Consider the following 27,299-nt stretch of genomic DNA (forward strand, 5'->3'; position numbering starts at 1 on the left):
GCGATAATAGAGTATACGCACTGAATCTGATAAGAGCTGATTATTTCGTACTCGTACATATAGAACTGTCTACAGTGCTGTTGGTTTGCCTTATACACGGTGTATAACCAGAACGCTAGCAAAAACTTAGCGTTATTGTTATACTACCTAAACACAATCCAATACCAATAACGATATGCCTCATTTTGTAGTTTTAGTGATTTAGTATTTTTCAAACCCCCAATGTGTAGCATGCAAAACTCGGGTCAATGTCCCACCTACGACGCGGCATTGACTCCGAGTGGCCTACTTACGCAACGTTCGTTGACCTCTAGCGTCAGTCAGAAGTTTTATTTGCAATATATCGTAAACATTTACAAAATTATAGGATTTTTGAATATTTTTTCGCTTTTTTATGTTATCATATCAGTAAAGTGTTCTAGTAACACCCTGTATTTATCTACCTATTATTGATGAGATTCATGTAATGTGAACATAATATTTTTAAAGTTCCGTACCCCAAAAGGAAAAAAGGAACCCTTAAAGGATCACTTTGTTGCCTGTCTGTCTGTCAGTCTATCTGTCGTGTCTGTCAAGAAAATCTATAGGGTACTTCCCGTTGTCCTAGAATTATATTTGTCTTTTATCACAAGTAACGGTGACCGTCGGACAGACGGACAGATTGACAGACAGACTGTCAGACAGACAACGAAGTAATCCTATAAGGGTTCATTTTTTCTTTTGAGGTACGGATCCCTAAAAATCAAAATGGCGAAGTATCTTGTGCGATGGTACGGAACCCTTTGTCTGCGATGCCGACTCGCATTTGACCGGTTTTATTTAACGCCTGACATATTAAATTTTACACTCTATGCTCACTGGTACGACAACTCAATGATTTGCAGGTTATCAGATGATAACAAAGTAGAACGTTATCACTATTTATTTAACGGTAAACCATGGGTTTAAAATATGTATGAAAATAAATATTTATTAGGTACTTACTAACAAGTTTGGAAGGTATAAACTAAAATCTAAATTAAAAAAACATTTAATTAAAACTGAAATAAATTAAATTAAATCTAAAACCTCATCGAGACCACCGCAGCGAGGCATTGTACCCAAGATGCTGGCAGCATTACCCCTTTGGATGGCCAAACTAATTCTTTGTCGAAGGTAGCTGCCAGCTCTCGGGTCCCCGGTTGACTCGATAACCCTTTTCGTAATTTCCTCAAAAAGAGTTAGAGCCGGGGGCCCCAAGGTCTCCACACCAAAAGGTACGAATATAAAGCTCCCATCTAGGTTTTCATATTTGCGTCTTAGAAACATAAATTATTACCTTCTTTAAAAAGACTCTACTTGCGTGCTTTTACATACAAAGTACAAACATATACTTATATTAAGTACTAGCTGATGCCCGCGGCTTCGTACGCGTGGATTTAAGTTTTTTAAATCCTGTGGGAACTCTTAAATTTTCCGGGATAAAAAGTAGCCTATGTCCTTCCCCGGGTTGCAAGCTACCTCTGTACCAAGTTTCGTCAAAATCGGTTGAACGGATGGGTCGTAAAAGCTAGCAAACAGACAGACACTTTTGCATTTCTAATATTATATGGATTTAGATAAGTATGTATCAAATAAACAATTGCGTAATGGCATTATTCACACAATTTTTACATAGTCAATATCCGCCAACATTCGATCACCGGATGTCGGATATCCGTACAATGCGTCAATTTTGTCTTATCGGTGAGTCAAGAATTTTTAACATTAAAGGAGACACACTTTCTCTGAAAATATAATTACTTAATAAAAAGTGCAGGTCGCTTCTCGAGACATGCCGCACTTAACGATATCATACGCCGGTCCCTTGCCACCGTCAACGTGCTAAGTCTACTTGAGCCGACTGGTATTGCAAGAGACGATGGCAAGAGACCGGACGGTACGAGTTTGATTCCATGGAAGGTGGGCCGGGTGCTGGTATGGGATGCAACCTGTTCAGACACGCTGGCCCCTTCCTATCTACATGGAACCAACAACAGAGCTGGTGCGGCATGTGAAGCGGCTGAAAAAGCCAAAACATGCAAATACAGGGGTCTAGGCTCCGAATATGAATTTGTCCCATTCGGTGTCGAGACCCTTGGTCCGTGGGGTCCTAGCGCTATAAGACTTTTTAAGGAAATAGCAAAAAGGTTAGTCGACATCACAGGAGACCGAAGAGCTGGCAGCTACCTCGGACAAAGAATTAGCCTAGCTATTCAAAGGGGGAACGCTGCCAGTATCTTCGGAACCTTGCCTAAAGGGACTCCTTTTAATAATATATTTTACTTATAATATTATATTTTTTAAGGTTTTAGTTTTAGTTTAAATTATTAATTAATTAACTTTTAATTTTTTATATTACATCACGTATTTTCCGATATTGTTAAATGTAGTTAATAAATGTTGGCATCCGAAAAAAAAAAATTACTTAATAGACATATCAATATGATTATTCATTAATGGTTATATTATTATTAATTTTTTTTGAAAATTTTACAATAAAAGTACCTAGGTAGTGTACAATAATCATGTTTTTAGGGTTCCGTACCTCAAAAGGAAAACGGAAGCCTTATAGGATCACTTTGTTTTTCTGTCTGTCTGTCTGTCAAAAATATTAACTACAAAACTTCTTTATAGACACTTTAAAACTGACAGACTTTCATACAAACTTCAAACCCCTTTTTTACCTCTTCAGGGGTTGCATTTTGAAGAATCCTATAATCTTGTGCCTATATCAAATATTTGAAAAGAGCAACCGCCGAGTTTCTAGCTGGTTCTTCTCGGTAGGAAAGGCATTCCGAACCAGTGTTAGATGCATCCGACTATTCGAAAGTACTTGTAAATGTATATTCGAATAAAAAAGATTTTTATTTTTATTTTATTTATTTTAATCCTTTTTTAGTGGACGCCTACATTATAATAGCTATCTGCATACCGAATTTCAGCGCGATCCGTCCAGTAGTTTGAGCTGTGCGTTGATAGATCAGTCAGTCAGTCAGTCATTCAGTCACCTTTTCCTTTTATATATATTATATAGATTAAATAGTTTTGCATTAAATAACTTTCAACTTTAAGTAAGTACATGAAAAGTCCATTATTTTTAGTATACTTAATGAGTAGGTAATTATGTCATTCTATTAAATCTTTTTGCATTAGAACACACGAACCATGGCAATATGGCGTTTTAGGTAGATAGTAGGTAGGTAAGTACCTACCTTTGTGCATTTAATTACCACTATAACATTCATAGCTAATGTTTCATCGTGGTAAGTACTGTATTAAGTAAACTAATAGGTGGGACCTTGTTTTATATTAAACTAGCTTATGCTCGCAACTTCGTCCGCGTGGACCACACAAATTTCAAACCCCTATTTCACCCCCTTAGGGGTTGAATTTTCAAAAATCCTTTCTTAGCGGATGCCTACGTCATAATTGCTATCCGCATGCCAAATTTCAGCCCGATCCGTCCAGTAGTTTGAGCTGTGCGTTGATAGATCAGTCAGTCAGTCACCTTTTGCTTTTATATATTTAGACTAGCTGATGCCCACGACTTCGTACTCATGAGTCATGGGTTTAGGTTTTCTTTGATTTTCCGGGATAAAAAGTAGCATATTTCACTCTCTAGCTCTTAAACTATATCCATGCAAAAAATCACGTTGATCCGTTGCTCCGCGGCGACGTGATTGAAGGATAAACCAACAAACCAACAGACCAACAAATCAACAAACCAATGAACCATCAAACACACTTTCACATTTATACTATGGGTAGTGACTAGATCATACCGCGACTTCGTCGGCGAGGGTTTGGATCATTTGAAAATTCGTGGATACCCTTCGCTTTTCCAGCACCAAAAGCAGCCAATGTCCTTCTCCGCAAGTTATCTCTGCAGGTACCCATCAAAATCGGTTAAATGGCTGGCCCGTGAAAAGGACTTTTTAGGGTTCCGTACCTCAAAAGGAAAAACGGAACGCTTATAGAATCAATTTGTTGTCTGTCTGTCTGTCAAGAAACCTACAGGGTACCTACTTCCCGTTGACCTAGAATCATGAAATTTGGCAGATAGGTAGATCTTATAGCTGACATTTGGGAAAAAATCTGAAAACCGTGAATTTAGGGTTAGATCACACAAAAAGAAAAAAATTATGGTCATGAACTAATAATTAGTATTTTCAACTTTCGAAGTGAGTGACTATATTAAGTGGGGTATCATATGAAAGGTCTTCACCTGTACATTCTAAAACAAATTTTTATTTATTTTTATGCATCATAGTTTTCGAATTATCGTGCAAAATGTCGAAAAAATACGACTGTAATACGGAACCCTCGTTGCGCGAGCCTGCCTCGCACTTGGCCGGTTTTTTTTATTATTCAAATACAAGTTACCCCTTGACTGCAATCTCACCTGATGGTAAGTAATGATACAGTCTAAGATGGAGCGTGCTAACCTGGGAGGCAGTTATTATTAAACCCATACCCCTTTGGTTTCTACAGACAGATAGATACACTTTCGCATTTATAATAATTTACTAGCTGATGCCCGCGACTGCGTTCGCTTGGAATTGGGGTTTTATAAATCCCGCGCGAACTTATTGATTTTTCGGGATAAAAGTAGCCTATGTCACACTCAGGTCTTCAACTATACCCATGCAAAAAATCACGTCAATCCGTTGCCCCGTTGCGACGTGATTGAAAGACAAACCATCAAACCAACAAAGAAACACACTTTCGCATTTAAAATATGGGTAGTGAAGAGATTAGTAGGTATCAGGGGCGTGCATTTCATAGAGGCATTAAAGCACTGCTTACCCTACTTATAATGGATCATTCATCAATGCTCATTTTCCTTTAGGCTCTGCTAGTAAATAGGTTCCAATCTAATAACTGCTTACCCTGCATATAAACCCTATGCACGCCACTGGTAGGTATGCATTGATTGATTGGCCTTTTCATTTCCTCAGTGCTAAAAAGTAGTATATGTCCATCAGTGGCGTGCAGCTCATAAAGGCATAAACGCACTGCTTACCCTCGTTGTAATAAATCAATGCTTGTTTTTCATTAAAACCTGCCGGAAAATAAGTTCATACCTAAATGCATACCCTGGCTTGAATCCTGTGCACGCCACTGATGTCCATCCCCGGGACGAAAGCTATCTTTGTACCAGTTTTCGTCAAAAACCGATTAAACGGATGGGCCGTGAAAAGCTAGTAGACAGGCAGACGAGGCGAGGCGATGCAGGTCGGGTGCACAGAGTAGTTAATCAATCGGGTGCCGGATGGCTCTATTAAATTGAGCGGGTGTGAAAATCCCGCAAATTGCTAATGCGCGTGACCGCCATTTTAGTGACGTCAGCACTAGACTGAAGTTTCGAGTTGATGGTATATTTTTATTTCGGCTGACGTCAAAATGTCGTCATTTCGATGTTAATGAGACATGGTTCCAGCGCAATAGCAATTTGCGGGACTTATAGAACTGGCGATGTTTTTCTGCAGACTTCATTATGTTTTCTGGAAAGCCACGACAAATCTGGATTGGAAGAGTGCTGGGTGGTATGGTGAATGGCTTCAAATCCTTCTGTCTGCAGACCAGCATCCATGGGTTTAACCACATTGCAGCGCCAAGGAGGCACTGGATTGAAAGGTACTCCTTTCAGGGTTACTTTCTCCTCCGTGGTTACGAAAAAAAACCGGTCAAGGGCGAGTCAGACTCGCGCCCCGAGGGTTCCGTACAGTATCCTAAAACAGATTTTTATTTATTTTTATGATTTATCGTGCAAAATGTCGAAAAAATACGACTGTAGTTACGGAACCCTCGGTGCGCGAGTCTGACTTGCACTTGGCCGGTTTTTAGGGTTCCGTACCTCAAAAGGAAAAACGGAACCCTTATAGGATCACTTTGTTGTCTGTCTGTCTGTCAAGAAACCTACAGGGTACTTCCCGTTGACCTAGAATCATGAAATTTGGCAGGTAGGTAGATCTTATAGCTGACATTTGGGGAAAAATCTGAAAACCGTGAATTTAGGGTTGGATCACACAAAAAAATTAAATTGTGGTCATGAACTAATAATTACTATTTTCAACTTTCGAAGTGAGTGACTATATCAAGTGGGGTATCATATGAAAGGTCTTCACCTGTACATTCTAAAACGGATTTTTATTTATTTTTATGCATCATAGTTTTTGAATTATCGTGCAAAATGTCGAAAAATACGACTGTAGTACGAAACCCTCATTGCGCGAGCCTGACTCGCACTTGGCTGGTTTTTATACTTCGATGGTGTTCCACTGATCTTTGACATTGGATTTCATATGGTTTTCTTTATCTTCAACATCAGGTTGGTGTGGGTGTGCGTGACAGCCATGGCAGCGTGGGGGGTGGTGGGCATATCGCTGGGGCAGTGGCAGCGGTACATCAACAACCCCACCGTGGTCACGATGGACAAGGACTACAGGACCTGGAATTATACCATGGCTGCCGCCACCGCTTGCGAACAGGTCAGTTTAAATATTATTACTAGCTGATGCCCACGACTTCATCCGCGTGGAATTTGGTCTTTGTTGGTCGTTCAGAGCCTCAATATCAATGTGTCAATACTAACAAAAATATGATTTTGTATTTGGTGGAAATAAATGATTTTATTTATTTATTTTATTTATTTATCTCAACGGGTAAAGGAGTGGACAGAAAACCGAAAGGTTGACGGTTCAAACCCCGCCCATTGCACTATTGTAGTACTTACTCCTAGCACAAGCTTGACGCTTAGTTGGAGAGGAAAGGGGAATTTTAGTCATTTAACATGAAAACAGCAAAAAAAAAAAAAATAGGTTTTTTAAAATCCCGTGGGAACTCTTTGATTTTCCGGGATAAAAAGTAGCCTATGTCACTCTCCAGGTCTTCATCTATACCCATGCAAAAAAATCACGTCAATCCGTTACCTGGGGATCTATTTACCTGGCGTCTACTTTAATTGCTGAATCATATTTTGCGCAACGGATCAGCCTGGCTGTCCAGCGCGGAAATGCAGCCAGTATTGTTGGCACCATTCCTCACGGGCATGATTTGTATAGTAATTAGGTAAGGTTATATAAGTTTTATTGTAATATTTTCATTAAAAAAATAAAAAATTGCTAAGTATTTGTTTTAGAACAGAACAAATCCTGAGAAAGTGGAAAAAGCCATCAAATCCCGTTGGAACGTGGCAATAAACGACTCAAATTATTACTACTACTCCAGATTTGTGAACGTGGTGGCTAACTCTGACCTGTACCACCTGAGGGCGTATGAGGAGTTTAAGGGCGACCCCAATCTGAATGTGAACCTGTATGAACTGACTGTTGAGGCAAGCAACTTTTCTTTCTCTCTTTTTCTTTTCTCTTCTTTTTCTTTTTGTGAACGTTGTCGCAAACTCTGACCTCTACGGGTATGAGGAGTTATACTAAGAACAACCCCAATCTAAATGTGAACCTTTAGGAACTGGCTGTTGAGGTAAGCAACTTTTCTTTCTCTTTTTTTCTTTTCTCTTCTTTTTCTTTCTTGTCCTTTTGTGGACGTTGTCGCAAACTCTGACCTCTACGGGTATGAGGAGTTATACTGGTTATACTTAGAACGACCCCAATCTGAATGTGAACCTTTAGGAACTAGCTGTTGAGGTAAGCAACTTTTCTATCTCTCTTTTTCTTTTCTCTTCTTTTCTTTCTTTTCCTTTTGTGGACCGTCACAAACCCCGATCTCAACAACCTAAAGGGGTATGAGGAGTTTAAGAATAACCCCGAGTAATGTGACCCTTTATGAACGGGCTGTTGAAGTAAGCAGCTTTTCTTTCTCTTCTACTCTTCTTTTCTTTTTCTTTACCCTCTTTTTGTGAATGTTGTCAAAAAATCTGATCTCTACAACCTGAAGGGGTACCAACAGGGGTTCAAGAAGGACTCAAACCTGAATATAAACCTTTATGAACTGGCTGCTGAGGTAAGCAACATTTATTTCTCTTCTACTTTTCTTTTCTTTTCTCTTCTTATTTTCTTGATGATGATCATGTAGCTTTTAAAATAAGTAAATGTTCTATCCACCAGGTAATGCCCAATCAATCCGTAAAGCTGAGCACCACAGGTCTGCTGTCCACTCACCCAAACTGGGTGCCTGTGATGACTGAGGTCGGCGCGTGCCACACCATCAACTCAGTGGCCGTAGCTGACATCGCCATCATGTAAGGCTCTTTAGGCTCTTCAAGCTCTTTAGGTTCTTTAGGCTATTTAAGCTCTCAAAGGTCATTAGAACCACCTGGCAACTGGCATGCACCGCCTCGCCTCATGCGGTTAGTATCTACTGTACCCGGAAGGAAATATTGTACATCGGCCTTTAGCGAGATAGCGGTTTCGTAATGCGATAGCGATGACGTTTACATCCGCTAAGGAAGATTCAACCCCTAAGGGGGTAAAAAAGGGGTTTGAAATTTGTGTAGTACACGCGGACGAAGTCGCGAGCATAAGCTAGTACCTACAGATATAAGTAATACAGAGTTCCAAAATTTTGTTAAAATATTTTTAAATTAAATACCTAAAAGGCCGGCAACGCATCGGCGGTTCCTCTGGTGCTGCAAATGTTCATGGGCGGCGGTAATCACTTAACATCAGGTGACCCGCCTGCCCGTTTGCTTGCTATATCTATTTAAAAAAAATACAAACTAAAATATATAGAGTTATGACATCACTGCTAAAATATGAACTAAAATATGAACTTATTTCTAGTAAACCAACTGCAAACATCACTAAGGGTCTTCCTGCAACCTGCAAGTATTCTCCTCAAGGCTGCATGTACATACTCGAATGTTTCAATACTATAAACGTAAGTTCATTTAGATAATATACATGACAGAGATTCGTTAAGATTTAAATTACACGGGGTTGATAGCCGCCATGTCGAAATATTCAAATAAATTTCAATAGTCCAGTAAATAGAGCATAATAACCTCGCACCAAATTTCCGATCCAATTTTATTTATTTTTTAGGTTACGGGTCAATGGGGCCGATTCTCTAGTACACAATCTCTAAACTAAACTAAATTAACAGGTCTAAATGTAGTGCTTTCCTTTTCCGCAAGCAACATTATGAAAGGGATAGCAATAGATTTAGACGTGATATTTTAGTTTAGTTTAGAGATTGTGTACAAAGGAATTAGCCACACTTACTGATCATAAAATCACAAAATGCTGACAGATCCAGATGGAGCTTCGATCGCAATCTTGAGGAAAAGTTTTTGACTGATATCTCGAAAACTATCCGCTTTAGGGCAAAAGTTATTCAGATCATTATTGTAGAAAATAAAATTTCGCATCTTTTGTTTCTTGTAATCTTTTTTTGTGAAACTTATCGTTTACGATTTATGGCCGATTGAATAAAAATAAAATAAAAATCTTTTTTAATGAACCGATTTTTCTATTTCGGCCGATAACTTTTAAAATATTGAAAAAACTGGTTCATTAAATCGATCATAAATCGTAAACGGTACGTTTTACAAAAAAAATGTAGAAAATGAAAGATGCGAAATTTTATTTTCTACAATAATAGTTTATATAACTTTTGCCCTAAAGTGGATAGTTTTCGAGATATCGGCCAAAAACTTTTCCTCGAGATTGCGGTCGAAGCTCCACCTGTATCTGTCAGCAATTTTATGATTTTATAGTCAGTAAGTGACCCTTAACCTAAAAATAAAATAAAATTGGATCGGAAATTTAGTGCGAGGGTGACCAAAAAACGACTTTATTATTACTGGACTACAATGCAAAATGAGACGTCGTATGTTTCAAGTATGTTTGTATAAGGTTTGTATCATTTAATCAAACTATTACCTCAGATTATTAAATCGGGCTGTTTGGCATGAGATATCGCGTCTCTGGTCTTAAAACAACTTGTTTAATATCTCAATATTGTGCATATTTAAACTTACATTTATTATGAGTTCAAACCACACCTGTCGGGTTTTTTTAGTACTACATCCACTCAGCATTCGACATAGCGGACACACAGGCAGCGCATGTCGTTTCCATCCTATCTCAGAACAACCATATCGAACTGGCTACAACGGAGACTTGCTCTGGCGCTGAAGTCAGGGCCTTATCACCTTCGAGACGACACTGCCGCTACTTCGACGAGCCCACTGAGCCAAATAGACAGGTGAGACATGATACATGATACACATGTGAGACAGACTTGCTCTGACGCTGAAGTCAGGTCCATGTCGCTTTCGAGACGACACTGCCGCTACTTCGACGAGCCCACTGAGCCAAATAGACAGGTGAGACATGATACATGATACACATGTGAGACAGACTTGCTCTGGCGCTGAAGTCAGGGCCTTATCGCCTTCGAGACGACACTGCCCTACTTTGACGAGCCCACTGAGCCAAATAGACAGGTGAGACATGATACATGATACACATGTGAGACAGACTTGTTCTGGCGCGGAAGTTAGGGCCTTGTCGCCTTCGAGACGACACTGCCGCTACTTCGACGAGCCCACTGAGCCAAATAGACAGGTGAGACATGATACATGATACACATGTGAGACAGACTTGTTCTGGCGCGGAAGTTAGGGCCTTGTCGCCTTCGAGACGACACTGCCGCTACTTCAACGCCCACACACGCGCTTCACACGTGCCACACACGCGCGTCACACGCGCCACACACGCGCTACACACGCGCCAGAGTCCAGACACGTGCAACATATTGAAAGTTTGGGTCATTGTCGGCAGGTCTACAGCAATAACATCTGCCGACAGGAGTGCAGGAGTCGCATCGCCATGCAAGCGTGCGGGTGCAAACCTTTCTATTACTATTTTGCAGGTAAGTAACTTTTCTTAGCTATCTTCCCACGGTCTATCTGGCTGAAGTTTGGTTACTACTCACTCGTATCTATCTATTATCTATCTATCCAGAAGGTCCGCTCTGCACTCCAGCAGGCATGTGGTGCCTGGCAGGCATCGCTCACCGCCTGGAGACGTTCGACAACACCACTTGCCCGTGCGTGCAGCTATGCGTCGACTCTGTTATCCGCGAGATATCTGCCTTCCTGAATATGTGGTAACTACTAACTCACCTACGTACTTGTATCTATCTATCGGGTCCCCTCTACACTCCAGCAGGCATGTCGTGCCTGGCAGGCATCGCTCACCGCCTGGCGACGTTCGACAACACCACATGCCCGTGCGTGCAGCTATGCTTTTGCCCAATAATATCTCCACTATACCTACTTACCAGATGGTTTAGGTTCAACATGTTGTATCACTGGCCGCCGAAACGAGGTTTTTTCAAAATGGCGGACATAATATTGTATAGTTTGCGACAAGTCGAGATGACGATCGGGGTATGAGGAGGCGGACGCCCCGCAAAACCTCGCTTTCTCACACCGGCTGTTCGGTTTACGGGGCGTTCCCTCGCCGATTGGCATTTCAACCTGTCGCGTACTATACATAGGTATGCCAACTAGGCACAATGCCACTTGAACAGATTTTTGTAAAGCAATTTGTGCAGGGATCTTGGGGGCCTGAAGTCTCGCGGCGTGGTGCGGTACACTGTGCAGCCGCCGCGCACGCGCTACACGCGCCACATCGTCTTCCACTTCCAGGACCTCGTTGGTACAGTACTATATACTTTTAGTTTTGTAGCAATTCGTGCAGGGATCTTGGGGCGCTGAAGTCTCGCGGCGTGGTGCGGTACACGGTGCAGCCGCCGCGCACGCGCTACACGCGCCACATCGTCTTCCACTTCCAGGACCTCGTTGGTACAGTACTATATACTTTTAGTTTTGTAGCAATTCGTGCAGGGATCTTGGGGCGCTGAAGTCTCGCGGCGTGGTGCGGTACACGGTGCAGCCGCCGCGCACGCGCTACACGCGCCACATCGTCTTCCACTTCCAGGACCTCGTTGGTACAGTACTATATACTTTTAGTTTTGTAGCAATTCGTGCAGGGATCTTGGGGCGCTGAAGTCTCGCGGCGTGGTGCGGTACACGGTGCAGCCGCCGCGCACGCGCTACACGCGCCACATCGTCTTCCACTTCCAGGACCTCGTTGGTACAGTACTATATACTTTTAGTTTTGTAGCAATTCGTGCAGGGATCTTGGGGCGCTGAAGTCTCGCGGCGTGGTGCGGTACACGGTGCAGCCGCCGCGCACGCGCTACACGCGCCACATCGTCTTCCACTTCCAGGACCTCGTTGGTACAGTACTATATACTTTTAGTTTTGTAGCAATTTGTGCAGGGATCTTGGGGCCTGAAGTCTCGCGGCGTGGTGCGGTACACGGTGCAGCCGCCGCGCACGCGCTACACGCGCCACATCGTCTTCCACTTCCAGGACCTCGTTGGTACAGTACTATATACTTTTAGTTTTGTAGCAATTCGTGCAGGGATCTTGGGGCGCTGAAGTCTCGCGGCGTGGTGCGGTACACGGTGCAGCCGCCGCGCACGCGCTACACGCGCCACATCGTCTTCCACTTCCAGGACCTCGTTGGTACAGTACTATATACTTTTAGTTTTGTAGCAATTCGTGCAGGGATCTTGGGGCGCTGAAGTCTCGCGGCGTGGTGCGGTACACGGTGCAGCCGCCGCGCACGCGCTACACGCGCCACATCGTCTTCCACTTCCAGGACCTCGTTGGTACAGTACTATATACTTTTAGTTTTGTAGCAATTCGTGCAGGGATCTTGGGGCGCTGAAGTCTCGCGGCGTGGTGCGGTACACGGTGCAGCCGCCGCGCACGCGCTACACGCGCCACATCGTCTTCCACTTCCAGGACCTCGTTGGTACAGTACTATATACTTTTAGTTTTGTAGCAATTTGTGCAGGGATCTTGGGGCCTGAAGTCTCGCGGCGTGGTGCGGTACACGGTGCAGCCGCCGCGCACGCGCTACACGCGCCACATCGTCTTCCACTTCCAGGACCTCGTTGGTACAGTACTATATACTTTTAGTTTTGTAGCAATTCGTGCAGGGATCTTGGGGCGCTGAAGTCTCGCGGCGTGGTGCGGTACACGGTGCAGCCGCCGCGCACGCGCTACACGCGCCACATCGTCTTCCACTTCCAGGACCTCGTTGGTACAGTACTATATACTTTTAGTTTTGTAGCAATTCGTGCAGGGATCTTGGGGCGCTGAAGTCTCGCGGCGTGGTGCGGTACACGGTGCAGCCGCCGCGCACGCGCTACACGCGCCACATCGTCTTCCACTTCCAGGACCTCGTTGGTACAGTACTATATACTTTTAGTTTTGTAGCAATTCGTGCAGGGATCTTGGGGCGCTGAAGTCTCGCGGCGTGGTGCGGTACACGGTGCAGCCGCCGCGCACGCGCTACACGCGCCACATCGTCTTCCACTTCCAGGACCTCGTTGGTACAGTACTATATACTTTTAGTTTTGTAGCAATTCGTGCAGGGATCTTGGGGCGCTGAAGTCTCGCGGCGTGGTGCGGTACACGGTGCAGCCGCCGCGCACGCGCTACACGCGCCACATCGTCTTCCACTTCCAGGACCTCGTTGGTACAGTACTATATACTTTTAGTTTTGTAGCAATTCGTGCAGGGATCTTGGGGCGCTGAAGTCTCGCGGCGTGGTGCGGTACACGGTGCAGCCGCCGCGCACGCGCTACACGCGCCACATCGTCTTCCACTTCCAGGACCTCGTTGGTACAGTACTATTGTATGCTTGTCGCGATATCTGTGTTCCTTTGTTCATTCGATCCCGATCTACTCGTTCGTCTTTGGTTTGAACCAATAGCGGCAGCTCATTTTCGTTCGTGAGCATACGATTATTATCGGGCATCATCGGAAGAAGCGACAGGAGAAGTGTTAGCAATCGACCATCGACGCCATTAAAACCGGGCTACAATTTCGTTAAAATCAAACGGACAACTAATTCTATCTCTTTAGTTAATACTAGTCGGCACCGCGGTGACCAAGAGTTGAAGTGCTCAGTGCAGTGTTATCAAGTGCAACGGCCGAATTACTCAGCAACTGGTCGACGTCAACGCCTTGCCAGCAAGCCACCTGGAAATACGCCATACAAGCTTTATCCTCCATACCTGATAACTAATACGTAAGTAACCGTTGTTGTGTTCTAGCCAAATTGCAAGAACGAGCGAACCTTTAGGTCTTATAACGACGGAATTACCGATTTCCAAACTAGGATTCCGAACACAGATGTGACGTCAAGGGATCCCAAAACCAAGGTTGGATTCGTGCCGCCACATCTTTATGGTGCCGAAACCCGGGAATTAACGTCTGACCACTTTACCTACTTACTCGTCGTAATTCCAAATTAATGATATAGCTGGTATTTTCATCAAAGAAATGGTAGTTTAGCGATTACACTCTAATAGGGACGCGAAACAGTGCTTAAATCCTGTAAATCAGATCAAAATATACTTATAACAAGTGTTTTCAATTAGATTTGGGCTTAAAATAATTCATATTTAATGCTTTTGTGTTAAATATGCAACCATTATAAATATTTCGGCCATGTTGCAATATTCTACACTAGCGGCACGCTATGATGGCCGGTTTGACACATTACAATAGTGATGTGGAATGTCAATTTATTCTCGAACAAAAAACAATTAAGTTTTGTTTTTGTACCTGATTAAATAGGTTTAATAAAACAAAAATGTATATGTTTATTTAATTTATTTGAACGAACTGAATATTTGAACGAAAATGAATATACATACTTTATATGCACACAAGAAACATATGAATACAAAAGATACCGAAAAAGGTGCCACAAAAGGCCATAATTAATCAGATTCGTCCATACTACTATTTTCACTGTCGTCACTGCTATCATCACATACATTAATAATTATATGTTCGTTTTCTATAATATTATCTATTTTCACATCTCTTTCATAATCTTCCCTTATTAATTTAACAGTTCTATTCACAACCTTTTCCCAGTCTCCTTTAGTCACATGTTCACAAGCTTCTTCTAATAATTTTAGCATTTTTTTTGTGGTAAATGGGGGTTCTGTATTGTGTCTTGCAGCATATCCCTTAATTTGAGCCCACACCAACTCAATCGCATTATACTCACAATGGTAAGGCGGTAACCGTATAACTCTGTGCCCATGTTCTAATGCTATTTCGTCAATGACGTATCGGATCTTGGTTGGTTTGTTTTCTTTTAAAAGACGTACTAATTCCGCTTTTAACATATTCATGTTTGCATCTACGCCATTTTTACGAAGCCATGCGACGATATCAGCTTTCTTTTGGGATTGGGCAGGTGGCTTGTCAATTTGCATCGAGTGGTATGGGGCGTTGTCCATAATTATAATAGATGGTTCAGGGAGGCTACACAACATTGAGGTAAACCATTCAGTAAACTTTTCTCCATTCATGTCTTCATGATAGTCTCCAGTGGTTTTTGACGCAAAAGCCATGAGAGAACCTTCGACAAACCCGTTGATGGTTCCGGCGTGACAAATTATAAGTCGCGATCCTTTTCCTACAGGAACTTTGGAAGTAGATGCTGCTGTGTCATCGTTCCAAGAACGGCCTACAGTATGGTTAGCATTAAGCCATGTTTCATCCAAGAACACAACATTTTGCCAATTTTGATTTCTTTCACTTGCCGTAAAAAAGTATACCTTGCCATCGCTATATCAAATCTTTCCATCAATATTTTGCGTTTGTTACATTTTTTGTATCGAAATCCAATGGTCTTCAAAATCTTCGTTAAAGAACTTTCCCCACCGAAGAATAATCCAGCTTCCTTCAGTGAATGCACCAACTTTTTTCTTGTTGGATACTCCTTCTGTAAATAGTAGCCGTAAACATGTCTTCGGATAGCATCGGCATCAAAGCTATCGATGCCTACGACTGGTTTTGCTCGTTTTCTCTTTTTTGGTGTGTGAAGTTTATTTTCTTCTGTGCCAGTCTCGCCATATTTTTTTTTAGTTATCCGTCTAACAGTTCGTTGTCCAATATTAAGCGCATCAGCTACGCGTTCAACCACTGACGTTATAGGTAAAATTGGCCCTCCATTTTGAGCTTCACGATCGAAATAGTTACGAAGGCGTATTAGGAACTCACGTGTCTGACTATTTAGAACAGTTCTCTGCGTACGTTCGGTCATATCGACGAAATCCACAACAAAGGGCTTGAACAGAGTCCAAATTAACGAGCAAGGGTCAACAGTAATGCAGTATCAATATTTGAAATCCAAAGCCAGGTCAAAACTATATCACAATCGCATTGCACTGACAGTTTATACTTTTCGAAGCAACGTCAATTCGAAACTGCTTTGTTTTGCATTGAGCATTGACGCGAGTTTGCCGGAGGTAGTAGTTGTGCTAGCCAGCGATCCTATGTGACGATCGTATTAGATTCCATTTTTAAAAATTTATTGATATTTTTTTGCGATTTCAGAGGTTTGTCCACATAGTGAAAATTGTTCATATTCACAAGTACATTCACCCCTTAAATGGTGCAAACTGATTTTTCTACACTTGTATACATTTAAGAAATCAATTTAATAAATAAATTTTGAGTCCTAAACCTAAAACTACATTCGATAAAATTTATGAATCTCTGCACATCACTATCGTCAATAAAGTAATACAATTATTTCCTTCAAAGTCGTTATCAATTAATACGGAACTTCATGAGCGGACAAACGTCAAACCGGCCATCATAGCGTGCCGCTAGTTTAGTTATCAACGCGTTGTTATTGGCTAATTCGCTATTCATCATTTTCAATTACACATTCAGGTGCAACTAACTTCATTCGGCGACAGACTTGCTGCGATCGCATAAGTTATAGAATTACAAACCTTCTGTCTATGCATTAAGGTCTACCATACTTTAGTACGGGAGGTCTTAGTGACAGGTAGTATGCTAGACTTGCACGAACGTCATTGTTGTTGACGTTCCGGGTTCATCCTTTGTTATTCTAAGATACGACATTCGACAACAAACGTTTTGACTTTCGTAGTATACATTTAAAGACGTATTGCAGCTAAGGTTTTAATGCATGTTCGGAGTAAAGGAAGATAGGTACCTACAGATTGTACAGATCGAAGCGTAAACAAACTATTGTACCTATTAACCGGTGTTTACGTGTACCGATTCTATTCGGCTGTGATAATCTCTCGTCCTGTCAACTCAAATGCGTGTTACTATCTTGCTATAGATCATAATATCTATGTATAGGCAATCTAATAGTTGTCGGCGCTTATACATATGTATATATAGTACAACGGCTATAGTATACCTACCTAATAATTAATCGTAACGTTTATTTCAGATCGTATATGAAACAATCAATCTTTGTCGGTGTTTCGTATACATATCGGCTGTAATAACGTATTCTACGGTCTTATATACCTAATATAAGAATTAAATATTTCATTCCAGATTTTGTAAACGTTTAATGAACAAACTAAGTACCTATGTCCTGATCGGTGTTCATAGCTACCATAAGTAAAATAAAAATTAAAACCTCGTACCTACTTTTTCTCTTTTTCTGAGGTAACAATTAAACATTTGTTCGTTAATCGTCTCTTACGTGAAATAGTAGGTAGTTACAAGTGACTTCTTATTATTTTCTTCCTATTTCGGTAGCAGCTGGCGTACATTAGAACCGATACCTATTGCATAATTTGTTACGAATCGGTACCTACCTAATAATAATGTCGTTCAATCCTAAGCGTGTCACCCGTAAGCTTAGTGCTACGAAAACTAAACTTAAGCCAACGGGTACAGCTGATGGCCTTACTGTTCGGGATTTGCCCTCTCTACGCCGTAAACGGACTATGGCAATGAACCGTATGTCTAAAGCATTGGAAGTCGGCCTTGCAGCGAAAAATGATGATAGTCAGTGCGACTTATTCTTGTCATATTGCGATCAAGCCAAGAGAATTGCTAATGATTTTGAGCAGGCGCATCTTGCAATTCTTGAAGTTTTGGATACGTGCGGTGATGCGCATGATGATGATGATTATGATCGTGTGCGCGCAAGTTTCGATGATGTTTATTTCCAAGTCACAAGTATGCGCCGTACATTTGCGAAGGCGGAACTAAACTCATCCAATTCTGACTTTAATCAAAAATCATCAGCGCTGTCAAACATCAAACTACCTAAACTTCAATTACCGACCTTTTCTGGTGACATTAAAAAATGGCCTGAGTTCTTTGACACGTTCAACGCGCTTATACATGACTGTCATTCGCTCACAGATGTTGAAAAATTTCACTACCTGAATTCATCTTTAAGTGGCGATCCTTTGGCTCTTATTCGTGTATTCCCAATCACCGGCGATTACTACTCAGATGCGTACGCGGCCTTGACTTCACGTTATCAAGATAAGCGTGAGTTAGCCTTCACCTGCTGGAAGGATATTTTAAATATTAATTTTAAAATTCAGAACCCGACTGATTTTCGTCGCACCTTAGACAGCGTTGATGAAAACCTATGCATTCTAAAGAAATTGAAACTGCCAGTGGACCATTGGGATTTTATTATTGTTTATCATGTGTTATCTAAACTAGATACGAAACTGCGTCGCGAATTTGAAGAAAAGTGCACAAAATCAGAATTTCCTACGTACATACAACTAAAGGAGTTCCTACATTCAAAGTGTGAAGCGCTTATGCGAGACAGTCACTTTAATGAGCCCTCTAAACCTTCTAATTCTATAAAAGATACCTTAAGACCTTTGGCTTCTAACGTTAAACGACCTAACGTGACTCATACCCTATTCACTAATGATAATTCAAAGCCACCTCAATTAACAGAATCAAACGATCAACATAACAAGGTTTCCACTCTGAAGTGTTCATTTTGTGCTGACACTCACCCAATCACACAATGTAACTCATTTCTTTCTAAAACGGTAGACGAACGTAGGGCGATCGCGAAGGAAAAGGGGTGGTGTTACAATTGCCTCAGGGGTTCTCATCAACTAAGAAACTGCGTCAGTATTTTTCGGTGCGTCAAGTGCAGATCTAAACATCATTCATTAATCTGTGACATGGGCGCTGATAAGAAAACTGATCCTGACCCCATCACTATCGAATCTAAATCCGTGTCTCTTGTGGCCAAAGAGTCTAACCCCACTTCAATGAGTAGGTCACTTAAAACCACAACTGTCCTCCTGGCTACAGCTATTATTCAACTCCGAGACGTGTATGGCAAATATCATTCCTTCCGTGCCCTTTTTGACACGGGAAGTCAAAATAACTTCATAACGCGTAAGGCAGCTCAATGTTTAAACCTACAGCCAGCCCCATGCGACGCTAATATCAATGGCTTAGGGGGCGTATCTGCAGAAATTATCGGCCAAATTAAATGCCCTGTAGCAGCAGGAGGTTGCCCGTTATTCAACGTTGATATGTACGTTATGTCAACCATTTGTGGTGATCAGCCGATCGCAAAACTCCAAACTCAAGGCTGGTCACACATTGAAACGTTACCGTTAGCGGATCCAGGCTTTGACATTCCGGGACCTATCGATGTACTACTTGGTGCTGATGTATTCGCTGACTCAGTCCTTAACGAGCACATAAAGGGAGATGCACGTCAACCACTTGCCATCCACTCCTTATTCGGTTGGCTCTTGTTGGGCAGAACGTCACTCACCACTTCAACATTGCTTCAAGTCTCGTCAATGGCAGATGATCTGGTGCCCATAGTCCAAAGGTTTTGGGAGCTAGACGTGATTCCCAAAGCATCGTCTCTCACACCAGAAGAAATTGCTTGTGAAAACGCTTACGTTGCCCAACATTATCGCGATTCTTCGGGCAGATATGTAGTCCAGCTTCCATTCAAGGATCAGATAGAACCCACCTTTGCGGGATCTCGAGATGTTGCTATAAGAAGATTCAAAGCTATTGAACGACGTCTTTCACGTGATCCTGTCCTGCACAAGCAATATTCAGAATTTATGGAAGATTACCTCCACTCTGGCCATATGTCCTTGGTATCAGCTAAGGAATTAAACAATGGCAAGTACTATATCCCGCATCATTGTGTTGTGAAACCAGACAGCGCCACCACCAAATTACGTGTGGTGTTTGACGCAGCCGCTGAAGATATCAACCATAAATCATTAAACAACACCCTACTTACGGGTCCTAAACTTCAATCCAACATTGCGGAGGTGCTCCTTCGCTTTCGGTTACATGCGGTTGTCTTTATGGCTGATATACGTCAGATGTATAGACAAATCTTGGTCTCTGATACCCATCGAGACTATCAGAGAATCGTGTGGAGATCAGGACCTGATCAAGTTTTACAAGAATATAGACTAAACACCGTCACTTACGGTGTCTCATCTGCGCCATTCCTCGCTTGTAGGACTATCAAACAATTAACCGAAGATGAAGGCTCTAAATTTCCTCGAGCTAAACGTATCTTAGCTTCCGATATATACGTTGACGATGTTGTCACCGGTTGCGACACCCTAGACAATGCTTTAGAAGTCAAGTCACAAATCATACAACTGTTTTCGTTGGGTCAGTTTCAACTAAGAAAATGGGCTAGTAACGAACCTGGCTTACTTTCAGATCTTCCTCCCGAGGATTGTCTTTTCGATCCTAAGGCATTCTCTGATGGCGAAACCCCTACCTTAAAGGTACTAGGTCTCAAATGGGATCCAGCTACCGATGCGTTTTTATTCGAGGTGAAATCGTCTAATCAGCTGTGTACCAAGCGTAACATACTCAGTGAGCTTGCGAGAATTTTTGACCCACTAGGATTTCTATCACCTCTTACTATTAAGGCTAAATGTTTCTTACAAAGACTGTGGATCCTCGGGACTTCTTGGGATGAAATGCCTCCCGAAGAGGTCATTTCAGCGTGGAAGACCTTTTGCGAACAACTCTCAATCCTTCAGCAATTGCATTTACCTCGTCGTCTCACTGTCGATGGTGCAGGCACATACGAATTGCATGGATACTGCGACAGTTCTGAACTCGCGTACGGGGCTGTTATATACTTAAGAGCTACATGTGATGATGGATCTGTTCAAGTTCGACTATTATGTGCCAAAGCTCGTGTGACTCCCATCAAGAAGATTTCATTGCCTCGCTTGGAGCTATGCGCAGCTGTTCTGCTGGCAGATCTAGCAAAATACGTGTTAGACTCATACCTTAACAGGATATCCTTTCATACCATTTATTTATGGTCTGATTCATCTGTTGTATTATCGTGGCTTCGTTCTCACTCTTCGCGCTGGACCACATTTGTGGCTAACCGAGTGAGTCACATTCAAGACATGTTTTCTGCAGACCTGTGGCATCATGTTAGCTCACATGAAAATCCAGCGGATGTGTGCTCACGTGGACAGCTTCCACATGATCTATTCCATAATTCATTATGGTGGTTCGGCCCGTCCTGGTTATCGCTACCATCTAATCAGTGGCCTAATTCTTCGAATCTCCAGCTTCCGAACCATGATGACACCAGCCTTATTCTTCTAGAGGAACGTCGACCAGTTGCATTGATCACTCATGTTAACAATACCCAAGACTCACCTATCGATATTCTTTTAAAACGGTTTTCCTCCTTGGAAAAAATAACGCGCATTGTTGCCTACGTGCGACGATTTATTTCTAATCTAAGAAATCCACACAAACGTAGATTCGGGTCCCATGTTACGGAAGATGAACGTAATGATTCTCTATTATTTATTGTAAAAACTGTTCAAAATACAACGTTTCATAACGAAATTGAACGTTTGCAATCGAAACAAGTACTGACAAAACCCCTTCAAAGACTTAGTCCTTTCTTGGACGAGGAGGGCGTCCTCAGGGTGGGCGGTCGCCTATCTCGCGCTGGAATCGAATATAAACAACGTCATCCTGCTCTTATTCCTAGCGATCACCCTTTCACGTCGAAGCTTATCGAATCCGTTCATCGCCAACATTGTCACACAGGTCACAACACCACTCACTATTTAATTTTGCAACGCTTCTGGATTTTGTCTGCCAAACGGGCTATACGCCGCTGTCTCTCAAGATGCATTCGATGTTTCAAAACGCAACCAAGATCATTGGAACCTTACATGAGTGATCTTCCAGTATGTCGTGTCAACCAAGTCAAACCGTTTTCTGTTGTGGGAGTTGATTTTGGTGGACCTTTTCGAATCAAACTAGGTAGACATCGCGGTGCCAAACTGGACAAGGCTTACCTCTGTTTGTTTGTATGCCTAGCTACCAAAGCCATACATCTTGAAGTGGTGTCAACTCTTTCAAGTGATGGCTTTGTGGCAGCGTTACGCCGCTTCGTTGGACGCCGTGGGCGGTGTAGCACTATTCATGCGGATCAAGGGACCAATTTTACGGGTGCGAGCAACTATTTATCTTTATTACAGCAGGCTTCACATACTGAACACATAAAGTTCGTCTTTAACCCCCCTTCGTCCCCGCACTTCGGCGGTGTGTGGGAAATTCAAATCAAGGCAGCGAAATCTCATCTCTACAGAGTTGTTGGCAGTCAAGTATTAACGTTCGAAGAACTTACTACCCTATTTGTACAGATTGAGGCAGTTTTAAACTCAAGACCTCTGTGTCCCTTAAGTACTGATCCAAATGATTTAAATGTTTTGACCCCAGGACATTTTTTGACTCTGGAACCACTAGTAGCTGTCCCAGACGACGATTTATCCAATGTCAAATTATACCGGTTGAATCGCTGGCAATTAATCCAATCATTTATTCAACAATTTTGGATTCGTTGGAAAAACGAATATTTAAGTTCTCTAACGCAACGTGCAAAATGGACAAAGGTGTCTAAGCCATTGGCGTTAAATTCTATCGTAATCATCAAAGATGATAATCACATTCCATTGCAATGGTCAATGGGGAGGGTAGTTGATTTGCATCCCGGCCCCGACGGAATAATCCGCGTGGCAACTGTCAAAACTAAGAATAGTCTTATCAAACGACCTCTTGTAAAGTTATGCCCTCTTCCTATTGAAGTAGCTAACTAATTTAGCGTCTCCTAGTTAGTTTATATTTAATTTTAGTTTAGTTAATAACTTTAGTTCACTAGTTTCGTTCATACCTATCTGGAAAATACCAGCTGTATTTTGGTGGGCGGTATGTATGCTTGTCGCGATATCTGTGTTCCTTTGTTCATTCGATCCCGATCTACTCGTTCGTCTTTGGTTTGAACCAATAGCGGCAGCTCATTTTCGTTCGTGAGCATACGATTATTATCGGGCATCATCGGAAGAAGCGACAGGAGAAGTGTTAGCAATCGACCATCGACGCCATTAAAACCGGGCTACAATTTCGTTAAAATCAAACGGACAACTAATTCTATCTCTTTAGTTAATACTAGTCGGCACCGCGGTGACCAAGAGTTGAAGTGCTCAGTGCAGTGTTATCAAGTGCAACGGCCGAATTACTCAGCAACTGGTCGACGTCAACGCCTTGCCAGCAAGCCACCTGGAAATACGCCATACAAGCTTTATCCTCCATACCTGATAACTAATACGTAAGTAACCGTTGTTGTGTTCTAGCCAAATTGCAAGAACGAGCGAACCTTTAGGTCTTATAACGACGGAATTACCGATTTCCAAACTAGGATTCCGAACACAGATGTGACGTCAAGGGATCCCAAAACCAAGGTTGGATTCGTGCCGCCACAACTATATACTTTTAGTTTTGTAGCAATTCGTGCAGGGATCTTGGGGCGCTGAAGTCTCGCGGCGTGGTGCGGTACACGGTGCAGCCGCCGCGCACGCGCTACACGCGCCACATCGTCTTCCACTTCCAGGACCTCGTTGGTACAGTACTATATACTTTTAGTTTTGTAGCAATTCGTGCAGGGATCTTGGGGCGCTGAAGTCTCGCGGCGTGGTGCGGTACACGGTGCAGCCGCCGCGCACGCGCTACACGCGCCACATCGTCTTCCACTTCCAGGACCTCGTTGGTACAGTACTATATACTTTTAGTTTTGTAGCAATTCGTGCAGGGATCTTGGGGCGCTGAAGTCTCGCGGCGTGGTGCGGTACACGGTGCAGCCGCCGCGCACGCGCTACACGCGCCACATCGTCTTCCACTTCCAGGACCTCGTTGGTACAGTACTATATACTTTTAGTTTTGTAGCAATTTGTGCAGGGATCTTGGGGCCTGAAGTCTCGCGGCGTGGTGCGGTACACGGTGCAGCCGCCGCGCACGCGCTACACGCGCCACATCGTCTTCCACTTCCAGGACCTCGTTGGTACAGTACTATATACTTTTAGTTTTGTAGCAATTCGTGCAGGGATCTTGGGGGCTGAAGTCTCGCGGCGTGGTGCGGTACACGGTGCAGCCGCCGCGCACGCGCTACACGCGCCACATCGTCTTCCACTTCCAGGACCTCGTTGGTACAGTACTATATACTTTTAGTTTTGTAGCAATTCGTGCAGGGATCTTGGGGCGCTGAAGTCTCGCGGCGTGGTGCGGTACACGGTGCAGCCGCCGCGCACGCGCTACACGCGCCACATCGTCTTCCACTTCCAGGACCTCGTTGGTACAGTACTATATACTTTTAGTTTTGTAGCAATTCGTGCAGGGATCTTGGGGCGCTGAAGTCTCGCGGCGTGGTGCGGTACACGGTGCAGCCGCCGCGCACGCGCTACACGCGCCACATCGTCTTCCACTTCCAGGACCTCGTTGGTACAGTACTATATACTTTTAGTTTTGTAGCAATTCGTGCAGGGATCTTGGGGCGCTGAAGTCTCGCGGCGTGGTGCGGTACACGGTGCAGCCGCCGCGCACGCGCTACACGCGCCACATCGTCTTCCACTTCCAGGACCTCGTTGGTACAGTACTATATACTTTTAGTTTTGTAGCAATTCGTGCAGGGATCTTGGGGCGCTGAAGTCTCGCGGCGTGGTGCGGTACACGGTGCAGCCGCCGCGCACGCGCTACACGCGCCACATCGTCTTCCACTTCCAGGACCTCGTTGGTACAGTACTATATACTTTTAGTTTTGTAGCAATTCGTGCAGGGATCTTGGGGCGCTGAAGTCTCGCGGCGTGGTGCGGTACACGGTGCAGCCGCCGCGCACGCGCTACACGCGCCACATCGTCTTCCACTTCCAGGACCTCGTTGGTACAGTACTATATACTTATAGTTTATAGTACTATACTATACGGTCCAAAACCTGCGCGCGCGTTACACGTGTTCAAGCGAGCGAGCGTCGCTGAACGAATATCGCTGAGCGAGTTTATTTTTGAAAGCTCGTCGCTCAGTGACAAAACTAGTAAAGCGAGTCGTCGCCGGCAGTGTGAACAGTCAGAGAGCAACTTTTGACATATGCATCTCTTTCGTTTACACGGAATGTAGTTACATTTATTGTGCGTTTCTTGAGAGAGAAAATCGCCGATAGTTTGTCGTTTTCTCGCCGGCGCGTCGGACCACTGCCTTATACCAATTTACATATTCCCATTGGACTTACATATTACTTCGTAAGGACAGGGCCATTGAACATGCAAAATGGCACCGACTCATTGGTCCTAAATTGTTTATTTAGCACCAATGCAACCTTAGTGACGTCTGGATTTCAAACGGGTCGTTCATTAGTATCTACTATCTAAGAGGTGGCGCTGATTTATATGGTTCCAAAACTGTGAAAAATTTTGTTCGCTTGGGCATATATCTTGTCATTTATATTTTACTAGCTTATGCTCGCGACTTCGTTCGCGTGGACTACACAAATTTCAAACCCCTATTTCACCCACTTAGGAGTTGAATTTACAAAAATCCTTTCTTAGCGGATGCCTCCGTCGTAATAGCTATCTGCATGCCAAATTTCAGCCCGATCCGGCTAGTAGTTTGAGCTTTTCCTTTTATATATTTAGATATCGATGCATATTCCGTAATTTTCCCAGTGTCGTTCGGCGGTGCAGCGGGCCTCTTCCTGGGCGCTAGTTTTATCAGTTTCGTGGAGATCGGCTATTTCTTCATCGAACGTATTTTACGCATTGGAGGGAAGAAGACAGATTCCAAGACTTTGGTATGAGTATTGTTTTGATTTTATTTACTTCTTGAACAGTTTCAAGTGTTTGAAACTAGCTTTCGGCCGCGACATCGTCCTCATGGCATAATTAGCTATTAATTAATATGCTTTAACGTTGAAGGAATCCATCGTGTGGAAACCTGCATGCCTGAGAGTTCTCCATAATGTTTTCAAAGGTGTGTAAAGTCTGCCAATCCGCACATGGCCAGCGTGGTGGACTATGGCTAAACGCTTCTCATTCTGAGCGGAGAGCCGTGCTCAGTAGTGAGCCAGCCATGATTTGATCATGATGATGACACCTATGGATTAACTGTTATTTCCTGATTCCAGGTCAAAAGACACAGAGCGCCAGTGGCGCCACCGCCGTACGAATCTCGCATCCAAGAGTTGACTTCAATAATAGAAGGACAGAACTATTATGAGCGGAATTACCCTAATTATTATTATTAAAATACTTATTTACAGGATGTGACCAGAACGCAGACGCGGCATTGACTCCGAGTGGCCTACTTACGCAACGTTCGTTGACCTGTAGCGTCAGTCCGATGTTTATTAATTGCAATATATCGTAAACTTTTACAAAATTATAGGATTTTTTTAATACCATGAAATCATATCAGTAGGTAATCAGTCCTACTTGTGATAGTTCTAATAAGTTTCAATAATTTTGTAAAGTGGTGATAATAAAAAGAATACGCAGCTGAGTTTGTTGTGGGCTCTTCTCAGACCTGGGCGCGTTTGGAACCCTCGTAGCTTTAGTTTTAAATTTGCGTAATAATTATCACCACTATATCTTACAAATCCAACATCTGACCATCAAAAAGAGTAATTTATTACCTATTTTGAATAAATCATTTGACTTTGACTTTGACTTTGACTTTGACTATCACCTGTCTTCGTTTTTGCCAGCGTTCTGGTTACACCCTATTTATGTAATACAACTAATAAAGTAAATATAAATAATAAATAATAATATTATTTTGAGAGTTTCATTAGTGGCCAAAATTGATATAAATTCCTACTAGGTTTAAGAAATCAGTACCTAGGTAATGTAGGTACCAGTGGCGTGCATTAGGGTTTATATGCAGGGTAAGCAGTTGTTAAATAGGAACCTATTTTACTAGCAGGGCCTAAAGGAAAATGAGCATTAATGGATTGGTCCATTATAAGTAGGGTAAGCAGTGCTTTAATGCCTGTATGAAATGCACGCCCCTGGTAGGTACCTACTAGGTATCCTTACAGTCCGATATATCAATACGAAGAATAATGTTGTCAACGCTCATTTTT

The 27,299-nt window shown here is 42.8% G+C and overlaps 2 protein-coding genes across 3 annotated transcripts; both read left to right on the plus strand.

The window, feature by feature from the left end:
- Positions 1–5,518: 5,518 nt before the first annotated feature.
- Positions 5,519–7,652, plus strand: LOC138404128 (uncharacterized). Its single transcript, XM_069507366.1, has 4 exons — positions 5,519–5,658; positions 6,353–6,512; positions 7,163–7,357; positions 7,623–7,652. Exons 1-4 carry the CDS (start codon positions 5,519–5,521, stop codon positions 7,650–7,652), a joined length of 525 nt encoding a protein of 174 aa, XP_069363467.1.
- On the plus strand, positions 7,455–26,881 carry LOC138404151 (sodium channel protein Nach-like). 2 transcript variants are annotated; one of them, XM_069507401.1, is made up of 9 exons: positions 7,455–7,503; positions 8,088–8,221; positions 8,763–8,859; positions 10,003–10,188; positions 10,767–10,857; positions 10,950–11,094; positions 11,545–11,648; positions 25,885–26,009; positions 26,343–26,881. In XM_069507401.1, the coding sequence occupies exons 2-9, from the start codon at positions 8,091–8,093 to the stop codon at positions 26,460–26,462; spliced, it is 999 nt and encodes a 332-aa protein (XP_069363502.1). In that variant the 5' UTR covers positions 7,455–7,503; positions 8,088–8,090; the 3' UTR covers positions 26,463–26,881. The 2 variants fall into 2 exon arrangements, with proteins under 2 accessions (XP_069363502.1, XP_069363503.1); XM_069507402.1 differs by having other exon boundaries at positions 10,974–11,094.
- The last annotated feature ends 418 nt before the right edge of the window (positions 26,882–27,299 follow it).

Source organism: Maniola hyperantus, chromosome 26 (genome assembly GCF_902806685.2).
Source record: "Maniola hyperantus chromosome 26, iAphHyp1.2, whole genome shotgun sequence".
NCBI classification, from domain to species: domain Eukaryota; kingdom Metazoa; phylum Arthropoda; class Insecta; order Lepidoptera; family Nymphalidae; genus Maniola; species Maniola hyperantus.

Bases quoted from the DNA above. Each gene is read 5' to 3' on its own strand.
- LOC138404128 (XM_069507366.1), top strand. From the start codon at position 5,519: ATGTTTTCTGGAAAGCCACGACAAATCTGGATTGGAAGAGTGCTGGGT. The intron at 5,659-6,352 runs GTACTCCTTTCA...CTTCAACATCAG, and splicing joins AGGAGGCACTGGATTGAAAG to GTTGGTGTGGGTGTGCGTGA. The intron at 6,513-7,162 runs GTCAGTTTAAAT...TATTTGTTTTAG, and splicing joins CCGCCACCGCTTGCGAACAG to AACAGAACAAATCCTGAGAA.
- LOC138404151 (XM_069507401.1), top strand. From the start codon at position 8,091: ATGCCCAATCAATCCGTAAAGCTGAGCACCACAGGTCTGCTGTCCACT. The intron at 8,222-8,762 runs GTAAGGCTCTTT...ACTTATTTCTAG, and splicing joins GTAGCTGACATCGCCATCAT to TAAACCAACTGCAAACATCA. The intron at 10,189-10,766 runs GTGAGACATGAT...CATTGTCGGCAG, and splicing joins CCACTGAGCCAAATAGACAG to GTCTACAGCAATAACATCTG.